Source organism: Ictalurus punctatus, chromosome 14 (genome assembly GCF_001660625.3).
Source record: "Ictalurus punctatus breed USDA103 chromosome 14, Coco_2.0, whole genome shotgun sequence".
NCBI lineage: Eukaryota > Metazoa > Chordata > Actinopteri > Siluriformes > Ictaluridae > Ictalurus > Ictalurus punctatus.
Genome location: NC_030429.2, coordinates 25,785,086 through 25,807,107, shown reverse-complemented (window position 1 = coordinate 25,807,107; position 22,022 = coordinate 25,785,086). Strand labels below are relative to the sequence as shown.

At 42.8% G+C, this 22,022-nt stretch overlaps 1 protein-coding gene across 2 annotated transcripts in view; it reads right to left on the bottom strand.

The window, feature by feature from the left end:
* Positions 1-1,076: 1,076 nt before the first annotated feature.
* Positions 1,077-22,022, bottom strand: part of trappc9 (trafficking protein particle complex subunit 9) — a 246,251-nt gene continuing 225,305 nt past the window's right edge. For both annotated transcript variants that reach the window (XM_053685549.1, XM_053685550.1), the window contains 2 exons: positions 3,926-4,149; positions 1,077-1,947 (listed from right to left, as the gene is read on the bottom strand). In XM_053685549.1, coding sequence (XP_053541524.1) covers positions 1,771-1,947; positions 3,926-4,149 — 401 coding nt within the window. In that variant the 3' untranslated portion in view covers positions 1,077-1,770. The remainder of the gene's footprint in view (positions 1,948-3,925; positions 4,150-22,022) is intronic.

Genomic DNA, 22,022 nt, shown 5'->3' with positions numbered 1-22,022 from the left:
CCCTCATTACTAGACAATAAGCAGTTAGAGTGTTAGTGTGAGTGAATGATCTACTTTGATCATCCTCCACCACGCTGCATGCCAAAATCATCCCACACTGCTCTCAAACTGTTTCGAGTTGTTAAGTAACCTGAAATAGGCCTGTTTATCTTACATGACACACTGTTCTGTATAAAAACGAACTTCACACAGCTGAAAACACCTACAGTGACAGCCAGTTGCAAATAATAAGTGTATTTCTTAGCAGGTGAGTGGACCGATGTTCATCATCGCTTCGGCTGATTGGTTTAAACCTCAATGAGATCACAAAACTTGTTCTTGGTCACGCGACAATAACCGGAGAATGGAGCTATGAACCAGTGTGAAAGCTCTGAGGAAGATGTGCGAAAGCCGGAAATAGAGGATAAAACGTGATGTCAAAGCTCATGCTGTTGTCAAAAACCCAGACTAGCGTTTACAAAGGTCTAGGAGAGGATTATTGTGGGAGAACAGATATCGGCACTCAGCCATCGTGTGTGCACTGGTGTATCGGGCTGGTGGAATACAATACAAAACACAAGTGGCGAAAAGCTCAAAGAAGGCGAGTTTGGTCAGGGGTGTAAAGTTTAGTATAGAGCTTTTAGGGGTTGTAGATTTATAAACACTCAGTTGTAGGGTTTGGTATAGAGCCTTTAATGGTTCTACATATAGAAATGGGCAGTTGTAGGGTTTGGTACAGAGCCTGTAATGGTTCTACATATAGAAACACTCGGTTGTAGGGTAGATTTCGATTTTTCGTTCTAAGTACATACCTCTGTGAGCAAGATGAATATGTGAAAAAAGCGTAGCATGTGTTCTACAGGTTAGTCCCTTTAAAGAAACCCCTAAATGTTCTACATAGGACCTTCAAATGAATGTATCCATTAGAGCGGGTTACGAGTAGAACCCCTTTAGGAACTTTGGGTTGTAACGTGATAATATTGTGCACTGGGATGAAGTTTATTATGAAGAGTAGGCATGAAAATTGTTTTATTTTATTTTTTTCCCGCTTACCAAACATTTCTTCTAATTTTAGAAAGAACTCCATGAAAACCAGAGACTTTCCACAAACATTACATTTATGATTTATAATCCATGCGACAGCCATTGATCAAATATATTACACACCAACAGTGAAGTGAGACACAGGATATGAAATTTGTAATAATGAAGCAGCTCAAGAAAACAAAGAGAACCAAGTCAAACTGAAAAACAAAGTCATTAAAAAATGGTGCAATAAAGAGATAAAAAGATAGAGACAGTGATTTTTAGGGGTCCATACAGAACATTTAGGCATTCTAGATGTAGAAACAATCAGCGCAAACAACTTGTAAAGGTTCTAGGCTCAAAAATGCTCGACTGTAGGGTTCACGTTGACTGTTTTACCTTTTGGAGATTTAGAAATGATCAGTTGTAGGGTTCTGCATGGAACCTTTAGGGCTTATATATTTAGAAATGCTTAATTGCAGGTTTGCATATAGAAACTTTACGGAACAGTTGAGAAAAGACTTTGAGTGATCATAGAACGAATCCCAGGACTCAGGCCAGGACTAATATTATGTGCCATTGCATAATTAAGAAACTTTATTACTAAACATTATGAGGAAATGTCCGGTAATGACTCAGAACTAGAGTCAGATTTATACTTTAAATAAAATGGCTCTAGTTTACAGCTGAAGTAGAGTAGCAACCCAGAATTACAGTACACATGCTCCCTGCCCCAAAAGGTCAGTGTGCCCCAGAGTCCCCAGTTCAGGCAGCTGCATCGATTGGTTCTTGTGCTCGGATGTGGACGCTGGGCAAGCAGAACCACGTCGGAGGAAGGTCTCGGCTTGTGCTGTCATCCTGGAACTTAATGTTCAGGTAGAAATCCCCGGTGTAAAGGAACAGCAATGCGCCAGCACAGACTGAGTTCCCCGCTGGACTCACCTGCAGACGACAACAGAGGAACATGTAACATGAGGAGTGAATAACGTCCTAGTGAAGGAGGTGTGACCTCTGTACCTGTCAGTCTCAGTGAAGGAGGTGTGACCTCTGTAACGGTTAGTCTCAGTGAAGGAGGTGTGGCCTCTGTACCTGTCAGTCTCAGTGAAGGAGGTGTGGCCTCTGTACCTGTGATTCTCAGTGAAGGAGGTGTGGCCTCTGTACCTGTCAGTCTAAGTGAAGGAGGTGTGACCTCTGTAACGGTTAGTTTCAGTGAAGGAGGTGTGGCCTCTGTAACGGTTAGTCTCAGTGAAGGAGGTGTGGCCTCTGTACCTGTCAGTCTCAGTAAAGGAGGTGTGGCCTCTGTAACGGTTAGTTTCAGTGAAGGAGGTGTGGCCTCTGTACCTGTCAGTCTCAGTGAAGGAGGTGTGGCCTCTGTACCTGTCAGTCTCAGTGAAGGAGGTGTGGGCTCTGTACCTATGATTCTCAGTGAAGGAGGTATGGCCTCTCTACCTGTCAGTCTCAGTGAAGGAGGAGTGGCCTCTGTATCAGTCAGTCTTAGTGAAGGAGGTGTGGCCTCTATACCTGTCATTCTCAGTGAAGGAGGCGTGGCCTCTATACCTGTCAGTTTCTGTAAAGGAGGTGTGGCCGCTATACCTGTCATTCTCAGTGAAGGAGGTGTGGCCTCTGTACTAGTCAGTCTCGGTGACGGAGGCGTGGCCTATGTAACGGTCAGTCTCAGTGAAGTAGGCATTGCCCCTGTGTCTTTCAGTCCCTTAACAGATAATGTCTTTCATATATGATTAGGTTTTTTGTGTTTAGTTCAATTGTTCTTCCTGTTTCTGGTGTTGTTTTTACACACGCTGTGAACTGTGTTTTAAATGCACCAAAGGTGCTGCATAAATAAAATTTTTACTATTATAATTAAACACAACACTCCCAATCACAGCGTTAACACCACAGAGTGCAGGCCAGTTGCCAAATATCACATTCTCCTGCCAGACGGCTCGTGCATGCTTATTTAATTCTGCTGCATGAACACAAACTCTAATGAGACACGCCCGACCCGGCTCATTGCGCAGAGATAACGGCGATAATCGGAGGCCTTAATCTAGAACCGGGTGTGTGAGAGCGGTTGGCTGGACTCAGCAATCGGTCCCACATCAGATGGAGAGTCGGAGCACAGCGCAGTTTAATGTTCTCCTGGCACTGGCCCCGTTCAGGTCATTAAAGGTTTAATGATAATGATAAGCTGATGATGCAGTCGCCGCAGTTCAGTGGGTTAAAGTTCTTGGCTAAGTTTCAGTCACAGGATTAGCGGATTCTTATGTTAACATATATATAATGTTTTAACAAGTGACCAAATACAGGCACTTCTTCTGTGGACTGAGAATTTTAAAAGCAGAGGCAGTTAGTATCTTTATACGAAATACAACAGGACACCTAGTATCATGGAGAAGAAGAAAAACGCATGTGTCCCAAAATGACCTGCGACTAAATGGAATATGAAAATAGCATGGACACTATGCGAAATGATTTGACATATTACTTCTAGCATATTATAAACTAGCTTAGCAACCGCTTTTCACACCACTGTGTACTTTGTAACTTTCTGTAAGAGTTCAAAATATTCATTCCCATCTGTTCTTGTCTTCTTGTAATCATTCAAACAGCTAGCAGAAATGGGGGAGGGATTATACCACACCTCTGTTGAATTCTGGATACCGATTGGTCAGAAGGTGTTGATTAATGTTCTACAATAGCAGCTGTGACAATAGTGCAGCTACAAATCACATGTTTATATTAACGCACTCGTTCTAATACATTATCGTATTCATTACATGTACTGATAACCTTGATTATTTCTCTTATAACAGTACAGCTCCCATGATACTTTTTAATGCTTTACAAGGCATTTGTCTTGTTTGTTGCACCAGGATCATAACTGTGTTGTATTGCATCTAACTTCTGTGTGTGTTTGTACCGATTCGATGTAGAAGGAGTTGGAGCCGATGAACGTGACGGCTTCCTGCAGCTCATAGTTCTGCACGCCGTTCTGATAGTCCTGAAACGGCACCACCGTGAGAGAGAACGGTCCCACGGCGCTCTTGCTGCGATTGGTTAGCTTGACTTCCAACGGCACGGCGTCGCCCACCTTACACTCGGCAACCACGTCACAGTCGCACGCTTTACCATTCACCGCTATGTCTGTGCAGAGAGAGAGAGAGAGAGAGAGAGAGAGAGAGAGAGAGAGAGAGAGAGAGAGAGAGAGAATGGAATGTGGATGACAAAAAGGTTCAGACTGTAATTAAAATTAGCCAAGGTGTTTACCTTCACTTACACATACTGAAAAATGATGTCATCGGTTTCAAGTGATGCTGTGTGTGTTAATGAAAGTGCTAGCACACGCGCACACACACACACACACACACACTCTGTATTCATAGTGAGCTCATGTCTCTCTGTTACACTGAATCCTTCAGGCTGATCTGTCATACGAGTCCTATCTCAGAGTGGTGCCTGCTGGGAAATCAAGTCCCTCAGGGCCTCCGGCAATGACATAGAAATGACAACCTGCCCCAGTAGACTACAACTCACTGCAGGACAAGTTACACACACACACACACACACTCCTCTTTCACAGTCTTCTCGTTCACAGGGGAAGTTTTTCTTCTGATCATCTACCGTTTGATCGGCACCAAACTAAGTGTGAGTCTTAATGGTTGGAAGTTCTCAAAAGGTCAGGTGTCAGTCTATACATCAAGTAATCATGAATATAGTGCTCGCAGATAATGTCCTAGCATCACTAACCTCAATAACACACCTCGACATACAGATGCCCAAGTCAAAATATGAAATAAAACACAGCAGCGTTCGTGAACTCTTCCGAAAGCCTTACTAGGTTGTAGCTTTAAATCACTCCAATCTGAATTGCATACCACACAGACTCTTACATCCATATATACTACAACACACACACACTTTCCTTCACACCGGGTAGAGCCAGCACAGCTGAGACACTGTGCTATTTGGTTATATATAGTTTTCCTGTTGGTAAGAGAGGTGCGAATAAGAAATACAGCGAGTAGGGCGAGACGGGAAGTGATCTATTTCTATAGACAGAAAAAATGCTGAACAAGGCGAAAAAGAAAGAAGACTTGTTGACAATATTGCCTTTTGTAATATCTACAGAGGAAGCGGTTTGGGATTTTTTTTGTGTATTATTTTGTGGGTTATCTGCATAAGTGGTGCGGTCTCCAACATTAAGCCCACCCATGAAGTAGACTTTAATAGTAACAGTAACGCCAACAAAAGAATTGATTCCAACAATGATGCTGAGCAGGACGTTGTCACAAACACACATATCAACCAGAAAGTCGACTCAAACAGCAGAAATCTAACAGAAGCATCTACCAAAGTCACCAAAAACAGTAACAGGAGCCATGGAGATGATTCCAAAAGATAACACCAACAGTAGCAGCCAGGAAGTAGACTAGAACGTTATTCAATTCAATTCAGTTCAGATTTATTTATATAGCGCATTTAACAATGGATATTATCCCTAAGCAGCTTTACAGAAATGTATAAATTCAGGATATAGATTTTAAAATGTATGAATTTTTCCCTAATGAGCAGCCAGAGGCGACGGTGGTGAGGAAAAACTCCCCGAGACGATATGAGACAGAAACCTTGAGAGGTACCAGACTCGGAAGGAAACACGTCCTCATCTGGGTGACACGACAGAAAGTCATCTCAATCAATAACATCAACTAGAAAGTTGACTTTCACAGTAATGAGAGTCAGGACACCGTCTCAAACAGAAAAACCAACCAGGAAGTTGACTAAATAGGAAAAGTAATGCCAAAGAGTAAACTGAAACTAAAGTTTATTAAGAGAAGCACCAACCAGGACATTAATACCAAAGGTAATGCCAACCAGGACATTAATACCAACAGTAATGCCAACCAGGACATTAATACCAACAGTAATGCCAACCAGGACATTAATACCAACAGTAATGCCAACCAGGACATTAATACCAACAGTAATGGCAACCAGGACATTAATACCAACAGTAATGGCAACCAGGACATTAATACCAACAGTAATGCCAACCAGGACATTAATACCAACAGTAATGCAAACCAGGATATTAATACCAACAGTAATGGCAACCAGGACATTAATACCAACAGTAATGGCAACCAGGACATTAATACCAAAGGTAATGCCAACAAGGACATTAATACCAACAGTAATGCCAACCAGGACATTAATACCAACAGTAATGCAAACCAGGATATTAATACCAAAGGTAATGCCAACAAGGACATTAATACCAACAATAATGGCAACCAGGACATTAATACCAACAGTAATGGCAACCAGGACATTAATACCAACAGTAATGGCAACCAGGACATTAATACCAACAGTAATGGCAACCAGGAAGTTAATACCAATAATACTGGCAACCAGGAAGTTAATACCAACAGTAATGGCAACCAGGACATTAATACCAACAGTAATGGCAACCAGGACATTAATACCAACAGTAATGGCAACCAGGAAGTTAATACCAATAATACTGGCAACCAGGAAGTTAATATCAACAGTAATGCCAAGCAGGAAGTCAACCAGAAAGTCATAATAAACACTAATGGCAAATACACAGTTGACTACAACCAGGAAGCCACCTCCAACATTAACACCAAACAGGAAGTGGACTCAAATAGTGACGTCAACCATGAAGTTGAACACTGACTCAAATAGCAGCAAGAACCAGAAAGTCAACTTTAACAGTATTGCCAAACAGGAAGTAGACTGCAACAGTAACACACATTATAAAGTGCACTCAAATGGTCTAATCAAACCGTAACAAAAAACACAACTCCAACAGAAATGCTAACCAGGAAGTGAACTAGAAATTGGACTAAAAAAGTAATGTCAGCCAGGAAGTCGACTCAAAGAGTCAGGAGGTTGCAGAACTGTAAAATCCACCATGCAGATCCGTCTCGCCCGGTGATAGTGAAACAAACAAAAAAAAAACCCTTCTGTCCTTCCACCAATGAAACAGGAGGGCTATTTGGTCAAGTCTTTTATTTTCAATTTATTCACAGCAGTCCTTCACAGAGATATCTATTTAACAACAGCTACTTCTTTACAAATAAATCCTGTTCGGCATTTATTCTGTCTGTAAAAAGAGATTGTTCCTGACGCACTTCTAATAATACACCCATGTGCTTTTCCTCTTCTGTGCACATGCTGGGGAAATTCACCTGGCTGTTACACGCCCATCTGTCCCTGCAGATATTCCGAGCGTCTGCTCTTGATTTGGTTAATGAGGGGTATTGTGCAGAGTGGATTCAGAGGGAAGCTACTCATAACAGGCTGGAGGAAAGCTAATGGGGAATGACAGTGGAGCTAAACACTCTGTGAGCACAGAATGGCCCCTGGATACTTTAAAGTGTGCTTGGTATGGAAGGTGTGTGTGTGTGTGTGTGTGTGTGTGTGTGTGTGTGTGTGTGTGTGTGCTACACATCTGATGATTAGGCAGCCTTTAGCATCCATGAGGAGTGTATGTGCACACACAGGTGGTATACATTCAAACACATGCGCACATGCCATTTTTAAAAGACAAGCTAAGCAAGATAAGCTAAGCAAGAGGAAAATGATCTGTGCCAGCTGTAACTCTGCAGCAGGTGTGTGTGGGTTTGGGTGGGTGTGTGGGTGTGTGTGTGTGAGTGAGTGTGAGAGAGAGAGAGAGAGAGCAGGTGTATGAGTCAGAGTGTGTTGTCCTCAGGGTGTAAGTAAATACACTCATCTCTCTCTAGCTTGGACAGCAGCTTGGTTGCTGAGGGTGACCATGGTGTCAAGCTGCACACACACTGTGTCAGTACAAGCCCATGGCGTTCACTCACCTGATTGCCCGCTGAATGACACGGTCACATCTACCCCCCCGCCCACACACACACACACACACACACACACACACACACCCAGTGCCAATTTTCCCAACTAGCATAGGGGCAAGAATCTGTTTTTGTCCAATTTTCCACACGTCATTTTAGGGAATCTTGATATCCAGGCATAATTACTGAAACATATAATATATAAAAAATAAACCTATACACTAATAATGACCCATCCACGCCCCCTCAAACACCCCCCCCACACACACACACACACACACCCCACAAAAAACAAGATGACAAGATCATAAGCAGTTCCTAAGGGGCTGTTTGGATAGTTCCTACAGGGTTCTTAGGGTTGGATTTTTGGGGGGGATAGTTCCTAGGGGTCAATTTATTTTGATAGTTCCTACAGGGTTCTTTGGATTGTTCCTACAGGGTTCTTTGGATAGTTCCTACAGGGTTCTTTGGATAGTTCCTACAGGGTTCTTTGGATTGTTCCTACAGGGTTCTTTGGATTGTTCCTACAGGGTTCTTTGGATTGTTCCTACAGGGTTCTTTGGATTGTTCCTACAGGGTTCTTTGGATTGTTCCTACAGGGTTCTTTGGATACAGTGGTTTGTGAACCCTTTAGAATTTTCTATATTTCTGCATAAATATGACCTAAAACATCATTGGCATTCCCAAAAGTATACAAAAAGAACCCAATACAAAAATATTATACTTGGTCATTTATTTACTGAGGAAAATTATCCAATCTATCTGTGAGTGGCAAAAGTATGTGCACCTTTGCTTTCAGTATGTGGTGTGACCCCCTTTGTGAGGTAATAAGTGCAGATAAACGTTCTGGTAAGTGTTGATCAGTCCTGCACGTCGGCTTGGAGGAGTTTTATTCCGTTCCTCAGTACAGAACGGCTTCGACTCTGGGATGTTGGTGGGTTTCCTCACATGAACTGCTCGCTTCAGGTTCTTCCACAACATCTCTACTGGATTAAGGTCAGGACTTTGACTCGGCCGTTCCAAAACATTCACTTTATTCTTCTTTAAGCGTTCTTTGGTAGAGCGACTCGTGTGTTTAGGGTCGTTGTCTTGCTGCATGACCCACTTTCTCTTCAGATTCAGTTCATGGACAGATGTCCTGATATTTTCCTTTAGAGTTCAGGGGAATACTCCAGAATTAATTGTTCCATCAATGATGGCATGTCGTCCTGGCCCAGATGCAGCAAAACAGGCCTAAACCACGATACTACTACAGTACCACCATGTTTCACAGATGAGATAAGGTTCTTATGCTAGAATGCATTTTTTTTTTCTTTCTCCAAATATAACATCATATAAACCAAAAAAATTCTACTTTGGTCTCATCTGTCCACAAAACATTTCTTTCCAATAGCCTTCTGGCTTGTCCACACGATCTTTAGCAAACTGCAGATGGGCAGCACTGTTCTTCTTGGAGAGCAGAGACTTTCTTCTTGAAACCCTGCCATGCACAGCATTGGTGTTCGGTGTTCTCCTGATGGTGGACTCATGAACATTAGCATTAGCCAATGTGAGAGAGGCCTTTAGTTGCTTAGAAGCTACCCTGGGTTCCTTTGTGACCTCGTGGTCTATTACACGTCTTGCTCTTGGAGTGATCTTTGTTGGTCTCCATCCTGGAGAGGGTAACAACGGTCTTAAATTTCCTCCATTTGTACACAATCTGTCTGACTGTGGATCGGTGGAGTCCAAACTCTTCAGAGATGGTTTTGTAACTTCTTCCAGTCTGATAAGCTTCAACAACTCTTCTTCCGAGGTCGTCAGAAATCTCCATTGTTCATGCCGTGATACACTTCCACAAACATGTGCTGTGAAGATCAGACTCTGATAGATCCCTGTCCTTTAAATAAAACAGGACCCTCACTCACACCTGATCCTCATCCCATCGCTCGAAAACACCCGACTCTAATCTCACCTCCAAATGAACTGCCGATTCTACAGGTTCACATACTTTTGCCACTCACAGATATGTAATATTGGATAACTTTCCTCAATAAATAAATAATAAATTTTATTATTTTTGTCTCATTTGTGTGATTGGGTTCTCTTCGTATACTTTTAGGACTTTAGGTCATATTTATGAAGAAATATAGAAAATATAGAACCCTAAATGGTTCACAAACTTTCAAGGACCATTGTAGTTCCTAATGGGTTCTTTGGATACTTCCTGAGAGGCTTTTAGATAGTTAAAAAGTTCTACAAGGGTTTTTTCCCAGAGAGGCAGCTTTTCACCCAACAGCACACCGAGTCGTCGGTTCCACTGGTGTGTCTATATGACATCGTGTATTGGTGTAAGGCAGATATTCACGGAAAGATTTTTTTTGATAAGACACACTTCCATTAATTGTTCTCTACAGTAGCTTGAAGGCTCCGCTGAAAAACTAAAAAAGAAAACTTGAGGCACCAAATATATCTTTCTCTTGACATTTAAGGGAAGATTTTTCACTTATGCTAATATGTAATACATGAGCTTATTTATCAAACCCTTTGCTTGTTTGTCAGTGTGTGCCTCTCTAGCATGAGACAGGAGACCCTGAGGGTTCTCCGCTGATCCATTACTGAGATGAGGAGACACACGGCTTCAAGGGCTCTTCTGTGAGCATGAGGGTGAATACAGGACGCCACCAGCAACCAGATTTAAAATGGAGAAAGGGGCTTTTGGGGCACTTATCTGAAGGCAGTTGTTATGAGCGCACCACAAGGCTGGCTTTTTTAAATCTGTGTTCAAAAATAAAATGAGAAGAATTCTCTTATCTCTGCTGGAAATATGGGTTTGTATAGCAGGTGAAAAGAGGAGACATAAAAGAGGAGATTTGCATATAACCACAGCCTTTAAATAAAGGTGTCTCAGTCCACAATAAGCTCAAAGGACTCGCTGTCAGGCTGTACAGGCTTGCATTAATTATACAGAAGATTTGCTTACCCTTACGTACCAAAAACAGTTTTGTAGTCCAGTAAATATAGTTATTAACAAGTGTTCTACCACTGACCAAAGCAATACAAGCATACGCCCAGCTAGTTGGTCGATGTGACACAAATTGGGTTAATAATGCCGTGTCAAGGATCATTATCTGGAAATGTGCTGGTCAAGACAGAGCAACCAGAAAAGCCTGAAGTAACCGACTTCCTGTGATAAATAAGACAGATTTGTATTTATAGAAACAAAGTTTTAAAGATTAGATCAAATTCTTACATAATTATCTTCACAGTTAACATGAACTCTTTCTCACAATACACCGGCATCGGAAAATCGACTTATCGGACGTTTTCAGTCGGTATAAACAAATGAATATGGGCTCTCCTTTCGCCGAGCCCCACACGAATTTATGGAGATACTAGAGATCCAGATCCTTTCTACCTCTGGATGGAGCTCAAATCTTCTTTAATTCCAGACTGCTGGGACTACGGCTGCTCCTAACACCATACAGACTTCATATAAATCCATAATGAACTTTTTCACACTAACTGTTGTTACCCAGATGAGGATGGGTTCCCTTCTGAGTCGGGTTCCTCTCAAGGTTTCTTCCTCTTAAAACATCTTAGGGAGTTTTTCCTTGCCACCGTCGCCACTCAGTGGCTTGCTCAGTTGGGATAAATTCACACCTTTAATATCTGTATACCGTGTTGATATTTCTGTAAAGCTGCTTTGAGACAATGTCCACTGTACAAAGTGCTATACAAATACAATTGAATTGAATTGAATTGAATAATTTTATCGGCCGGACTCTGCTGTACGATTATTCCGGACACTGTTGGGTTAGTCCATGTGGGACCCAGAACTGGCTTTCCAAATTTACACCCAGATTTTTTTTTTTTGGAGTGCATGAAGATCAAGAAAAATTTGGAGGTATAAGCCTAAATCTTAGGCTCAACTGCTTCAGTGATGCTTTACCATGTCCCAACTTGACCTCTGACCTGTATCACCTTCCAAGCTATATGTGATATACGCAAAGCTCCAAAGAGTTTCCACTTGATGATTTATAAAGAAAAATACAGAGGTGCTTATGTGGAATTCAGTTTCAACCTCATCTACGCCTTGCGCCGTCTGTTCCCAAATGAATAACGTGCCATATTGTGCGTGAGTGTGAAGAGCAGGAGTTCTCCTGTCTTTCTTTGCCATGGTGACTCATGCAGTTTCCATCCATGTTATTGAATTTAGAGCCAGAGTGAGTGAAGAAGAAAGGCAGAGTTTGGCGAAGCCCGGCTGTTTGGCCACCCTGCGCAAGTTGGCATGGCCTTGCTCCACTGAGACGGTGACGGCGATGAGTAGATGGATTTAATTTGAGCATCTTGTTGCGGCTGATATTGGAATCATCTGTCCTCTAATCTCCGAGCTCCAAATTAAACACCGCTATTCCTCAGGTCCTGAACTGGGATCACTCTCGACCCGGTTTGGATCCCCCAGGACACAACTCACTTTTGCAATGCACCACATGGCTTCTCTGAATATTTGAAAGAAAAAAATCAATCAGCAGAGGACAGGCCTTTTTTTTTTGTTTTTTTTTTTGCCTTGTCCCTGGATAATTGAAGTGACTGTCAGGAACAGAAGAGGTTCTTGACAGGCCTTTTACTGAGCAAATAATTTGAAAGTGCACTGGATAGACTATTATAAGACAAATAATTGGATTTAAAATATGGGTGCCCTCGCAATTTGAGCAGATTCACCTGCAAACCTCAACTAATTTAACTTATCTAATGCATTTTAAAAGGTAATTGTAAGAAAGTATTGCCATTTTTCATGCTGACACAAAAATCCCTGACCTTGTAAAACCGCTGATGTTAGTTATTCAGAAAGGGCAAAGCTGAACAAACCCAGGGTTACTCGCTTCATGAGGCTGTGAAGACAAATTATTAGCTCATCCATACAGTTTTGGACCTTATATTATCATAAATCTCTCAAGTTGGAATTTTATTAAGTATCTAGTGTTTACATGCAACAGAACTCATGTCCTGGTGATTGTACTGTCACACTCTTATATTCTGCTCTTCTCATGCTAGACTCCAGGGCTAAGGTGACGTATTCACATTTATTCACTTGGTGGATGCTGTTATCTAAAGTAACTTAACATTAAGACTGGATGCAATGCTCAGTGGCCTAATCAGCAAGTGTGCTGATTATAATATGATAATATTATAATCATATAAGATTATGATTATAAACTCTTAGAATATTCTTATTGCTAGCTTATGCAATTAGAAGCAGCTGAAGCAGCACTGGTCAAGGTCACGTGATTTAAATATTTTAACCAGCTGAGTTTGCCAAAAAAGAATCCAGGCAGAAATGAGTTTAAAAAAAAATAGTAACTAATAAAATTTTTATAACTGTAGGACTTGGTGGGATTGGTCGAAATTCCTTCAGTAGTGGGATGCAGTGATCAGAATACCTTTGGGAGTGGGTGGGATCAAACCGAATTCCTTAAGGAGCAGACGGAGAGTAGTGAGAATTCTTTTGGATTTGGGTGGGTTTGGTCAATTCCCTTGGAAGTGGGTGGGAACGGAAAGATTCCTTCTGAAATGGGCGGAAAGTGATCAAAGTGGAATTCCTTGTGGAAAGGTTGTGTGTTCAGAATTCCTTGCAATATGTGTGAGGGGGTGTCAGAGTTCCTTGCGGAATGGATGAGAGTGGTCAGAATTCCTTTCGGAATGGGTGAGAGGTGTCAGAATTCCTTCGAGAGTAGGTGCGTAGTGTCAGAATTCTTTGTAGAAAGGATGAGTGGTCAGAATTCCTTGCAAAATGGGTGAGAGTTGTCAGAGCTCCTTGCGGAATGGGTGAGTGGTCAGAATCCCTTGCGGAATGGGTGAGAGGTGTCAGAATTCCTTGAAGAATGGGCGAGAGAGGACAGAATTCCTTCGAGAGTAGGTGGGTAGTGTCAGAATTCCTTGTGGAAAGGATGAGTGGTCAGAATTCCTTGCAAAATGGGTGAGAGGTGTCAGAATTCCTTGCAAAATGGGTGAGAGGTGTCAGAATTCCTTGCAAAATGGGTGAGAGGTGTCAGAATTCCTTGCAAAATGGGTGAGAGGTGCCAGAGTTCCTTGCGGAATCGGTGAGAGTTGTCAGAATTCCTTGCAAAATGGGTGAGAGTGGTCAGAATCCCTTGCGGAATGGGAATTTGAGAGGTGCCAGAGTTCCTTGCGGAATCGGTGAGAGTTGTTAGAATCCCTTGCAAAATGGGTGAGTGGTCAGAATTCCTTGCGGAATGGGTGAGTGGTCAGAATTCCTTGCGGAATGGGTGAGAGTTGTTAGAATCCCTTGCAAAATGGGTGAGTGGTCAGAATTCCTTGCGGAATGGGTGAGAGGTGTCAGAATTCTTGCGGAATGGATGAGTGGTCAGAATTCCTTGCGGAATGGGTGAGTGGTCAGAATTCCTTGTGGAATGTGTGAGAGGTCAGAATTCCTTGTGGAATGGGTGAGTGGTCAGAATTCCTTGCGGAATGGGTGAGAGGTCAGAATTCCTTGCGGAATGGGTGAGAGGTGTCAGAATTCTTGCGGAATGGATGAGTGGTCAGAATTCCTTGCGGAATGGGTGAGAGAGGACAGAATTCCTTCGAGAGTAGGTGGGTAGTGTCAGAATTCCTTTGGGAGAATGTGAAAGTGGTCAAATTTCCTTTAGGAGCAAGTGTGGGTGGTCATAACTCCTGTAGGACCGGGTGGGAGTGGGACTTTAAAAAAAAACCCTGCACACCTCTTCTCCATCGTGCAAATTTTGCATCCCTCTGCACCCCAGACTCGCCATCCCAAAGTTGGAAGTAACATGTATGAAGTATGTGTTTTCAGAGACTAACCACATCTACATTTGGGTTAAAGCTAAATGTGCATAAATGAAATGTTTAGCTGAAGACTTAACATGCAATAACTGCATTATTGCATGTTAAGAGTCTTAACATGCAATAACTGCCCTCTCCTACTAAAATACGTCATTAGAAACACATGAAATATGTTCATTAGCTTAAAAATCCTTAATATTTGATACATATTTTAACGTACGGAGGCCGCCATTACGTGACATGGGCAATGGTTGCACTCGAGCACTCAAAAGAATTAGCTACTAGCCCCAGCAGCAGGAGAAGAATGCCACACTGTGCTGTTCTTGGCTGTAATGTTCTAGCTCCTGTGTGCTACGATACAGGGGATATCTGTAAATATAATCAAACCCGTAAGAATCTTGTTAGTGCGTTTTTCCTGTATATTCTCATAACATAAAGCTCCTGCAATATTAGCCTAGAACGCCTAGCCAAGGCATACTTAAAGTAAAATTCAAGCCGTTCTTGAACCTTTTGGAATACAAATATTGTATCGGACTAAATATTTTTACATAATTGGATTGTCTGGACCTTTGTCAGTGCAACAAGACCAACACAATAATTACTGCCAAAACCAAAAGAAGGGGGGGGGGGGACCTTAAGTAAGATGATTAGTATTTACAGTACACCTTCCCTCAATCCACCTCCAGGGTGCATACCTCACTGAAGTAGGTACTAAATTGTGGCCATTTTTCCAAAAATGATTCTCCCCTGCCTCTGATGTTATACTTGATAATTTCAAGTTTTAAAAAGAAGATGGAATCTTTAAGCCAGTCTGATATAGAGGGGGGGTTGTAGAGAGATCCAAGACAGCAATATTCTACACTGAGGTTCAGAGGCGGACACTGAGATGGAACACCAAAGGTAGCAATTAAAGGACAGACGTGTAATTTGATTTTAAGAACGTCGGAGACAATTTTGAAGAAAGAGTTCCAAAAGTTCTGCAGTTTGGGACAGAGTGCAAACGTACGAACGAGGTCACAGGGCGAAAGTTTGCATTTTTCACACGTCAGGGACATTGGGATACATTTTAGATAGTTTACTCCTAGAGAGGTGAACTCTATGGGCTACTTTAAATTGTACGAAACTAAGTCTAGCACATGACGTGGCGGTACGTATATTATCTAACGCTCTGCCCCGGTAATCATCCTCAAGCTCCAGGCCTCTAATTCATCTTCCCAAGCACTGACGGTTTTGATTTTGTAAGAATCGTCCTGTGCCAAGATCGTTGCATATATCTGTGAGATAATGCCACCCTTATGAGGATTCAGCTTGAACACCTCTTCCCATGCAGACTTTGTAGGTAAGGAGGGAAACCCAGAGAATTGGGAGGTGACACAATGCCTCATTTGAAAGAAACTGAACAGGTGAGACGGAGGCAGGCTGAACGACGAGGATCATTCAGAAAAGTTCACAAACACATTATTAATGAAAAGATCCTCAAAGCATTTCAGACCCTTCTTTCCCCAAAAAGAGAATGTGGAATCTAAAAAGGCGGGGGGGGGGGGGGGGGGGGGGGTGTATTACATATAGGTGCCATGGTTGAGGCCGAGATAGATTTAAAATGATGGTGAAAATGATAGAAAATTTTTGGAGAGGTACATACTATTGGATTATCCGTGTAGTGTGAAAGGGGTATGGGAAGGGAGAACACCATCGCAGTGAGGGAGGTTGAAATACAAGAGTTTGCTTCTAAGTGGCACCATGGAAGAGAGGGGGCCTGCACCCAGAGCACCAGTTTCTGAATATTAGCCACCAAATAATAATACATGAAGTTGGCCAATGAGAGGCCACCACTTAGTCGACTCTTTTGAGGTAAAAATTTGGAAATTTTTCTGGGAGTTTCTGAAAAAGCTAGAGGAATTTTTAAAGAAATTTTTACCGTGTTTATTCTACCAAGAGGGGATAATGGTAGAGCTGCCCATCTTTGAAAAGCTGACTTCATGTATGAAATTAAGGGTGTAAAATTCGCCGCCATTAACGCAGAATAGGAACGGGTGACATCAACTCTGAGATATTCGAATTTTGAACCCTCCAGATGAAAAGGATTGTCAGCCTGTTTTATTTTTTGGTCAGGTCGGATTATGGGAAAGCATTCACTCTTCTGTAGGTTCAGTCTCTGGAATAGATGTAATTGGATCTGTAACATAAAGTAGTAAGTCGTCAGCATATAGGGCTAGTTTACGTTCGGTTCCCTTGCGGATAATACCCTGAAATACAGGAATTCTAAGCGTTATTGAGAGAGGCTCAATCGCTATGGCAAAAAGTAAGCTAGACAGAGGACATCCCTGGCGCGTACCCTGTGACAAAGTAAAATAGTCAGATTTGGTATCATTGGTATATATGGAAGCTTGTGGTTTCACATATAATAAACGGATCCATGATATCAGTCCATCGCCAAAGCCGAACTTCTTTAGCACGATAAAAAGATATTCCCATTCGATCCTATCAAACGTCCTTTTCGGCGTCCAAAGACATGACCACTTCAGAGGAGTTGCGGTTTTGTATCAGATGCAACAACTGGGGCCAGGGCAGAGTAAATAGCTGCTTTCACATGCATTGCGATGGTAGACGTTAGCTCGGTGATCAAAGCGCCGCGGAAATTTTCCAGGTCCACCGGTAGCTTGTCACCATGACTCACTCTCTGTGAAGATTTAGGTTTCCATAGTCTATCAGAAGTTCTTTCCGGTTGTAATTGTATACTGAGTAATTGAAAAAGAAGGCACCAAGTGTCCTGGAAAAGATTCGGGTTGCCTGAAAAGCACAATTCAAAGACAAAATGCTCGGGAGCTCACTCAACGCGCGCCTTCTCAGCCGGAAGTCCCATTATTTAAACAAAAACCCCTGACATCGAGAGTTTTTGTGTGGCGGATTTATACAGTGGATGCCAGCGTTAATCTAATAAATCACGCAAGTCTTCACAGACGGGGTTCCCTTTAAAATGTAAAGTATAATTGCTAAGGAGGAAAAACCCACCTTGCAAAGTTTCCCCAGGCGAGAACATCTCATCTTGTCTACACACATACAAACTCTGTCAGGTGCAAAGAATATTCCAGACAACAGTTTTCTCCAAACTGTCATTACTTCATTATTATCCCATCACACTAAGCCCTTCACTGTGGCTGATGCAGAGATTATAATAGCTATAATACGGCTATAGTGTGTTCTGTATAAGCACAGCCTGCAGAACTGAAACTTAATTACACACTCCGTGTTTCCCCAGCGGGAGACCAGAACCAATGCACCATCTCTCTGTCTATGTGTCTACTGCTCCATTTCGCTCTCTGTGTTTCTCTCCGTGAGATAGCAAGGCCTTAAATACTGGCTGCTGGGAGCGAAGGGTGGAAGAGTGAGCTAGCGAAATGTCAGGAGTAATGAGAAAATAAAGGAGAGGGGCAAGAGGTAATAGAAGGACAGGACAGGGATGGATGTAGATGAGAATGCAGGTTAGGGGAAATATTCAAGATGGAAGCTGGAGAACCGAGGAAGTGAGAGGAAACCATGCACGTGACTGGAGGTGAGAAGGTCAGAGGTCAGGAAGGTGTCAGAAAAGGGTAGTGGGGAAAGTAAAAAGGGGCTGAGGAGACAGACTGAGGTTTAAAGGGTGCTGAAAGGTCTCATGGGGAAAGGATTGGAAAGAGGATTTAAGATGAGAGATTTATGAGAAGGTCAGACAGGCATGGTACTGATCAATCCCACAGCACCCATCTGCCTCTCTCTCCCAGGTACCGTCTGTCTCGGAGATGTTAACCCAACAGCTACACAGTTCAGTCAGACACAGAGGAGAAGGTGGAGAAGAAGGAGGAGGAGGAGAAGGCAATAAGTAGAAGGCAAAAAAGAATAATGGGGAGGAGAAGGCAGAGGAGAAGGTGAGAAAAAACAGGATGATGCCGATGATACTGGCAAATAGAAGAAGAAAAACAAAGATAATGATCAAAAAGAAAAACAGAAATGAAAGGAAAGGATGATGATAAAAACTAATGACAACAATAAAGAAAAGGAAGGAGCAGCATATTATCAGATGAAAAGGATAATATGAAAAGGGAGGAGCAGCATATTATCAGAGGATGGGCAGAAGGCCACTCTAAGTTGCTTTTGGATAAACACATTTAGGAAATAAAAACATGTATATAAATAAATAACTGAGAGGAAAACAACAGACTGAAGACGAGCCACTTAAATACCAAACATTTTAATGTGACTCGTGTTTTTATTGCCAATGGCCATTCTTTCCATCATCTCACTAATGCCATGCTAAATTTGATCATCTCTATCACACACAAGAATTCCTCCATTACCCAGAGTGCATTTTGAGGTGCTAATGGCCAGGCACCACTCGGTCTACAGCGTCCGCTCTCGCAGCCAAATCAATGCACTGCCATTTGTTTGGAGCCCAATTAAGGGGAAGTGCTGAGGCGACGGACCCGCTCTCGCTGAGGAACCGGCCTCCAGGAGCCGAGCTCTGCTAATCCAGTTTGTTGATCGTCCATTGATGAAAGATTTTGAGTGAGATCGATCCGCTTTCCTCGCGCTCAATTAGTTTAGTCCTGCCAGGGATTTATGCATGGCAGTGAGACGTGACAGCGTGAGGGAGCTAAACGAGACCAGGAACAATGCTGAGCATCATCCAGACCTGCTGTGCTGGGCAGATTTTCAGACCTCCAGCACGAGTGGTTCAGCTCCTGACTGGCAAGAGAACCACTTGATGAGTAAAAGTTTCAACGCATGGGGTCTTCAGTATTCCAGGTGCTGGTCCCAGTGCTCAGAGCCAAACCATGACACAAAAATAAATACTGGTGCAGAATTATAACTGTACGTCTGCCTTCAAGAACCTTTTCCTATCCTGCTTTAGTGGTGAAACGGTTCCAGGTGAAGAAGCAACACCTTAACAGCAAAAAAAACATACAAGCACTCACTTCTCCGCCATCCGAACCGACTCAGCAAAGATTTGACTCTCGACTCAGCGTATGATTCAGCTCATTATGCCTCGTTAATCTCCGACCAGAGCCATTCTGTCTCTCATTAAAAGACTGTGATGATTTTTTTTTTTTTACCTTCTACAGACTGGGTAACAAGCTCCTCCCTTTCCATCGCACCACATCAGCTTTAGCACAGGCCTTAGCTGCTAATCTGCACTGCGTTCATGTACATCACTAAACGGCAGCTTTGTTAGGCAGCAGCTGGAACGGACTCCGTGTATCATTAGACCTAATTGGGGACAGTTTCGTACAGGCTGCCAATTCAGCGCTCATTACAACCGCAAAACAGCTGAACAGTCATCTACCACAGGCTCACATCACACACACACACACACACACGCCAGTGTTTAAATCCATGTTAGGTCTGTAGTCTTTAACACAGTGTGTGTCTGTGTGAGCAGGATCTGTTACACAACAAACAAAATCAAGAAAACTCCAAAAAAAAAAAACAAAAAAAAAAACAAAAAAAACAGCAGATTTCAATATGCAGTCATTTCCCGCCCAAAAGACTACACCAGTGTTCCAAAACCAGGAGAGAAAAAAATAAGTACACCCTTCCTACCTCCACAATCGTTAAGAGAGTAATTGGCAGCCAGGTGTCACTATTGAAATACACAACATTAATTCATCATCAAGGAGTGTGAACATCTCTATGAAAGCAGAACTTTTTGGAAGCACTCAGGTGTGCGTCTACATCGTGCAGAGAAGAACGGACATCAGCCATGACGTCTGAGAAGCAACTGTTGCTGATAATTAATCGGGGAAGGGTTATAAGGCCGTCTCCAAACAATTGAAAACTCACCCTTCTACAGTGAGAAGGACTGTTTACAAATGGAGAGCCTTCAAGCCCGTTTAATGTAAACTACAAAAAAAAAAGAGCTAGATCATGTGACCTACAGGCCTCTGTGAGCACATTAAATGTTTACGTTCATGAGCGCACAATCAGAAAAAGACTGAACAAGGATGACTTTCATGGAAGGGTGGCTAGGGAAAAAGACGCTTCTCTCCAAAAAGCATACGGCGCACGATTTAAGATTTGCGGCTTAGCGGTTAGCATGTTTGCCCTGCACCTCTGGGGTTGGGGGTTCAAATCCAACCTCTGCATTGTGTGTGTGTGTGTGTGTGTGTGTGTACGTAGAGTTTGCATGTTCTCCCCGTGCTTTGGGGTTTTCCTCCCTCAGTTCAAAGACATGCATTGTAGGTTGACTGGCATTCACAAATTGTCCATAGTGTGTGAGTGGCTGTGCAATTGTGCCCTGCAATGTTTTGGCACCCTGTCCAGGGTGTCCCACGCCTTGTGCTCCGAGATTCCTGGGATAGGCTCCAGGATCCACTGCGACCCTGTGTAGGATAAGTGGATGGATGGCTGGACAAAGGTTTACTAAATGGCATCTGAACAGACCACAAAACGTCTGGAACAATATCAGTTGGACTGATGAGACCAAGCTGGAGATGTCTGGTCATCATGCACAGTGCTACGTTTGACGAAAACCAAACATGGTGTATCGCAACAACCATCTCATACCGACGGTCAGGCATGATGTTGGAGGGGTGATGATGATTCGGGCTTGTTTCGCAGCCACGGGACATAGTGACTCTCAGGGGCATGGTGACCCTTGTGGGTGCGGAGAGCCTCGAGAGAGTGGTCAGACTCGGGGGAGAGGTCACCTTCAGGGGCATAGTGACACCAAGGCGCATGATCACTCTTAGGGGCACAGTCACATGGGTTAGAAATAATCCTTACCCCTCAGACATTAAACCCCATTTTTGTGAGGTTAATAACTCCGACAGCATTCACACAGAGGAAATGAATCACACCCCACTCATCAGTGTAGTGGTGTAGAGACTTACACTTCATTATCATCACTGCAGAGCAGCTATGGAGCTCATACACTAACATCATGTAGCTTAATGTAGCTCTTCTCCATGCTGCCTCTCACTCTATAAAGTATATAAGACACACACACACGCACGCGCACACACACACAAACATACACACTCTCATGCTGTTCAGCAGGCTGTTGTAGACTCTGTGTGCTAAATGAAAGATTGTCATTAGCCGTTATGCTAAAGCGCTAATCACTCAGTGCTGCTAATTAAACCGCACTGAGGATCAGTCACATCCATACGGCGCCTGCATTAACCTTCATATATACAGCATTAGAGCAGGATGGAGCCTCTGGAAGTGTGTGTGTGTGTTTTAGAGTAGCAATGATGATAACTGTTCTACCTAACACACACACACACACACACACACACACACACACTGAGTGAATGGAAAAATAAACAAAAGCACAGTGGCAGGGCTGTCATATCCATTGTCCACACACACACACACACACACACACAAATC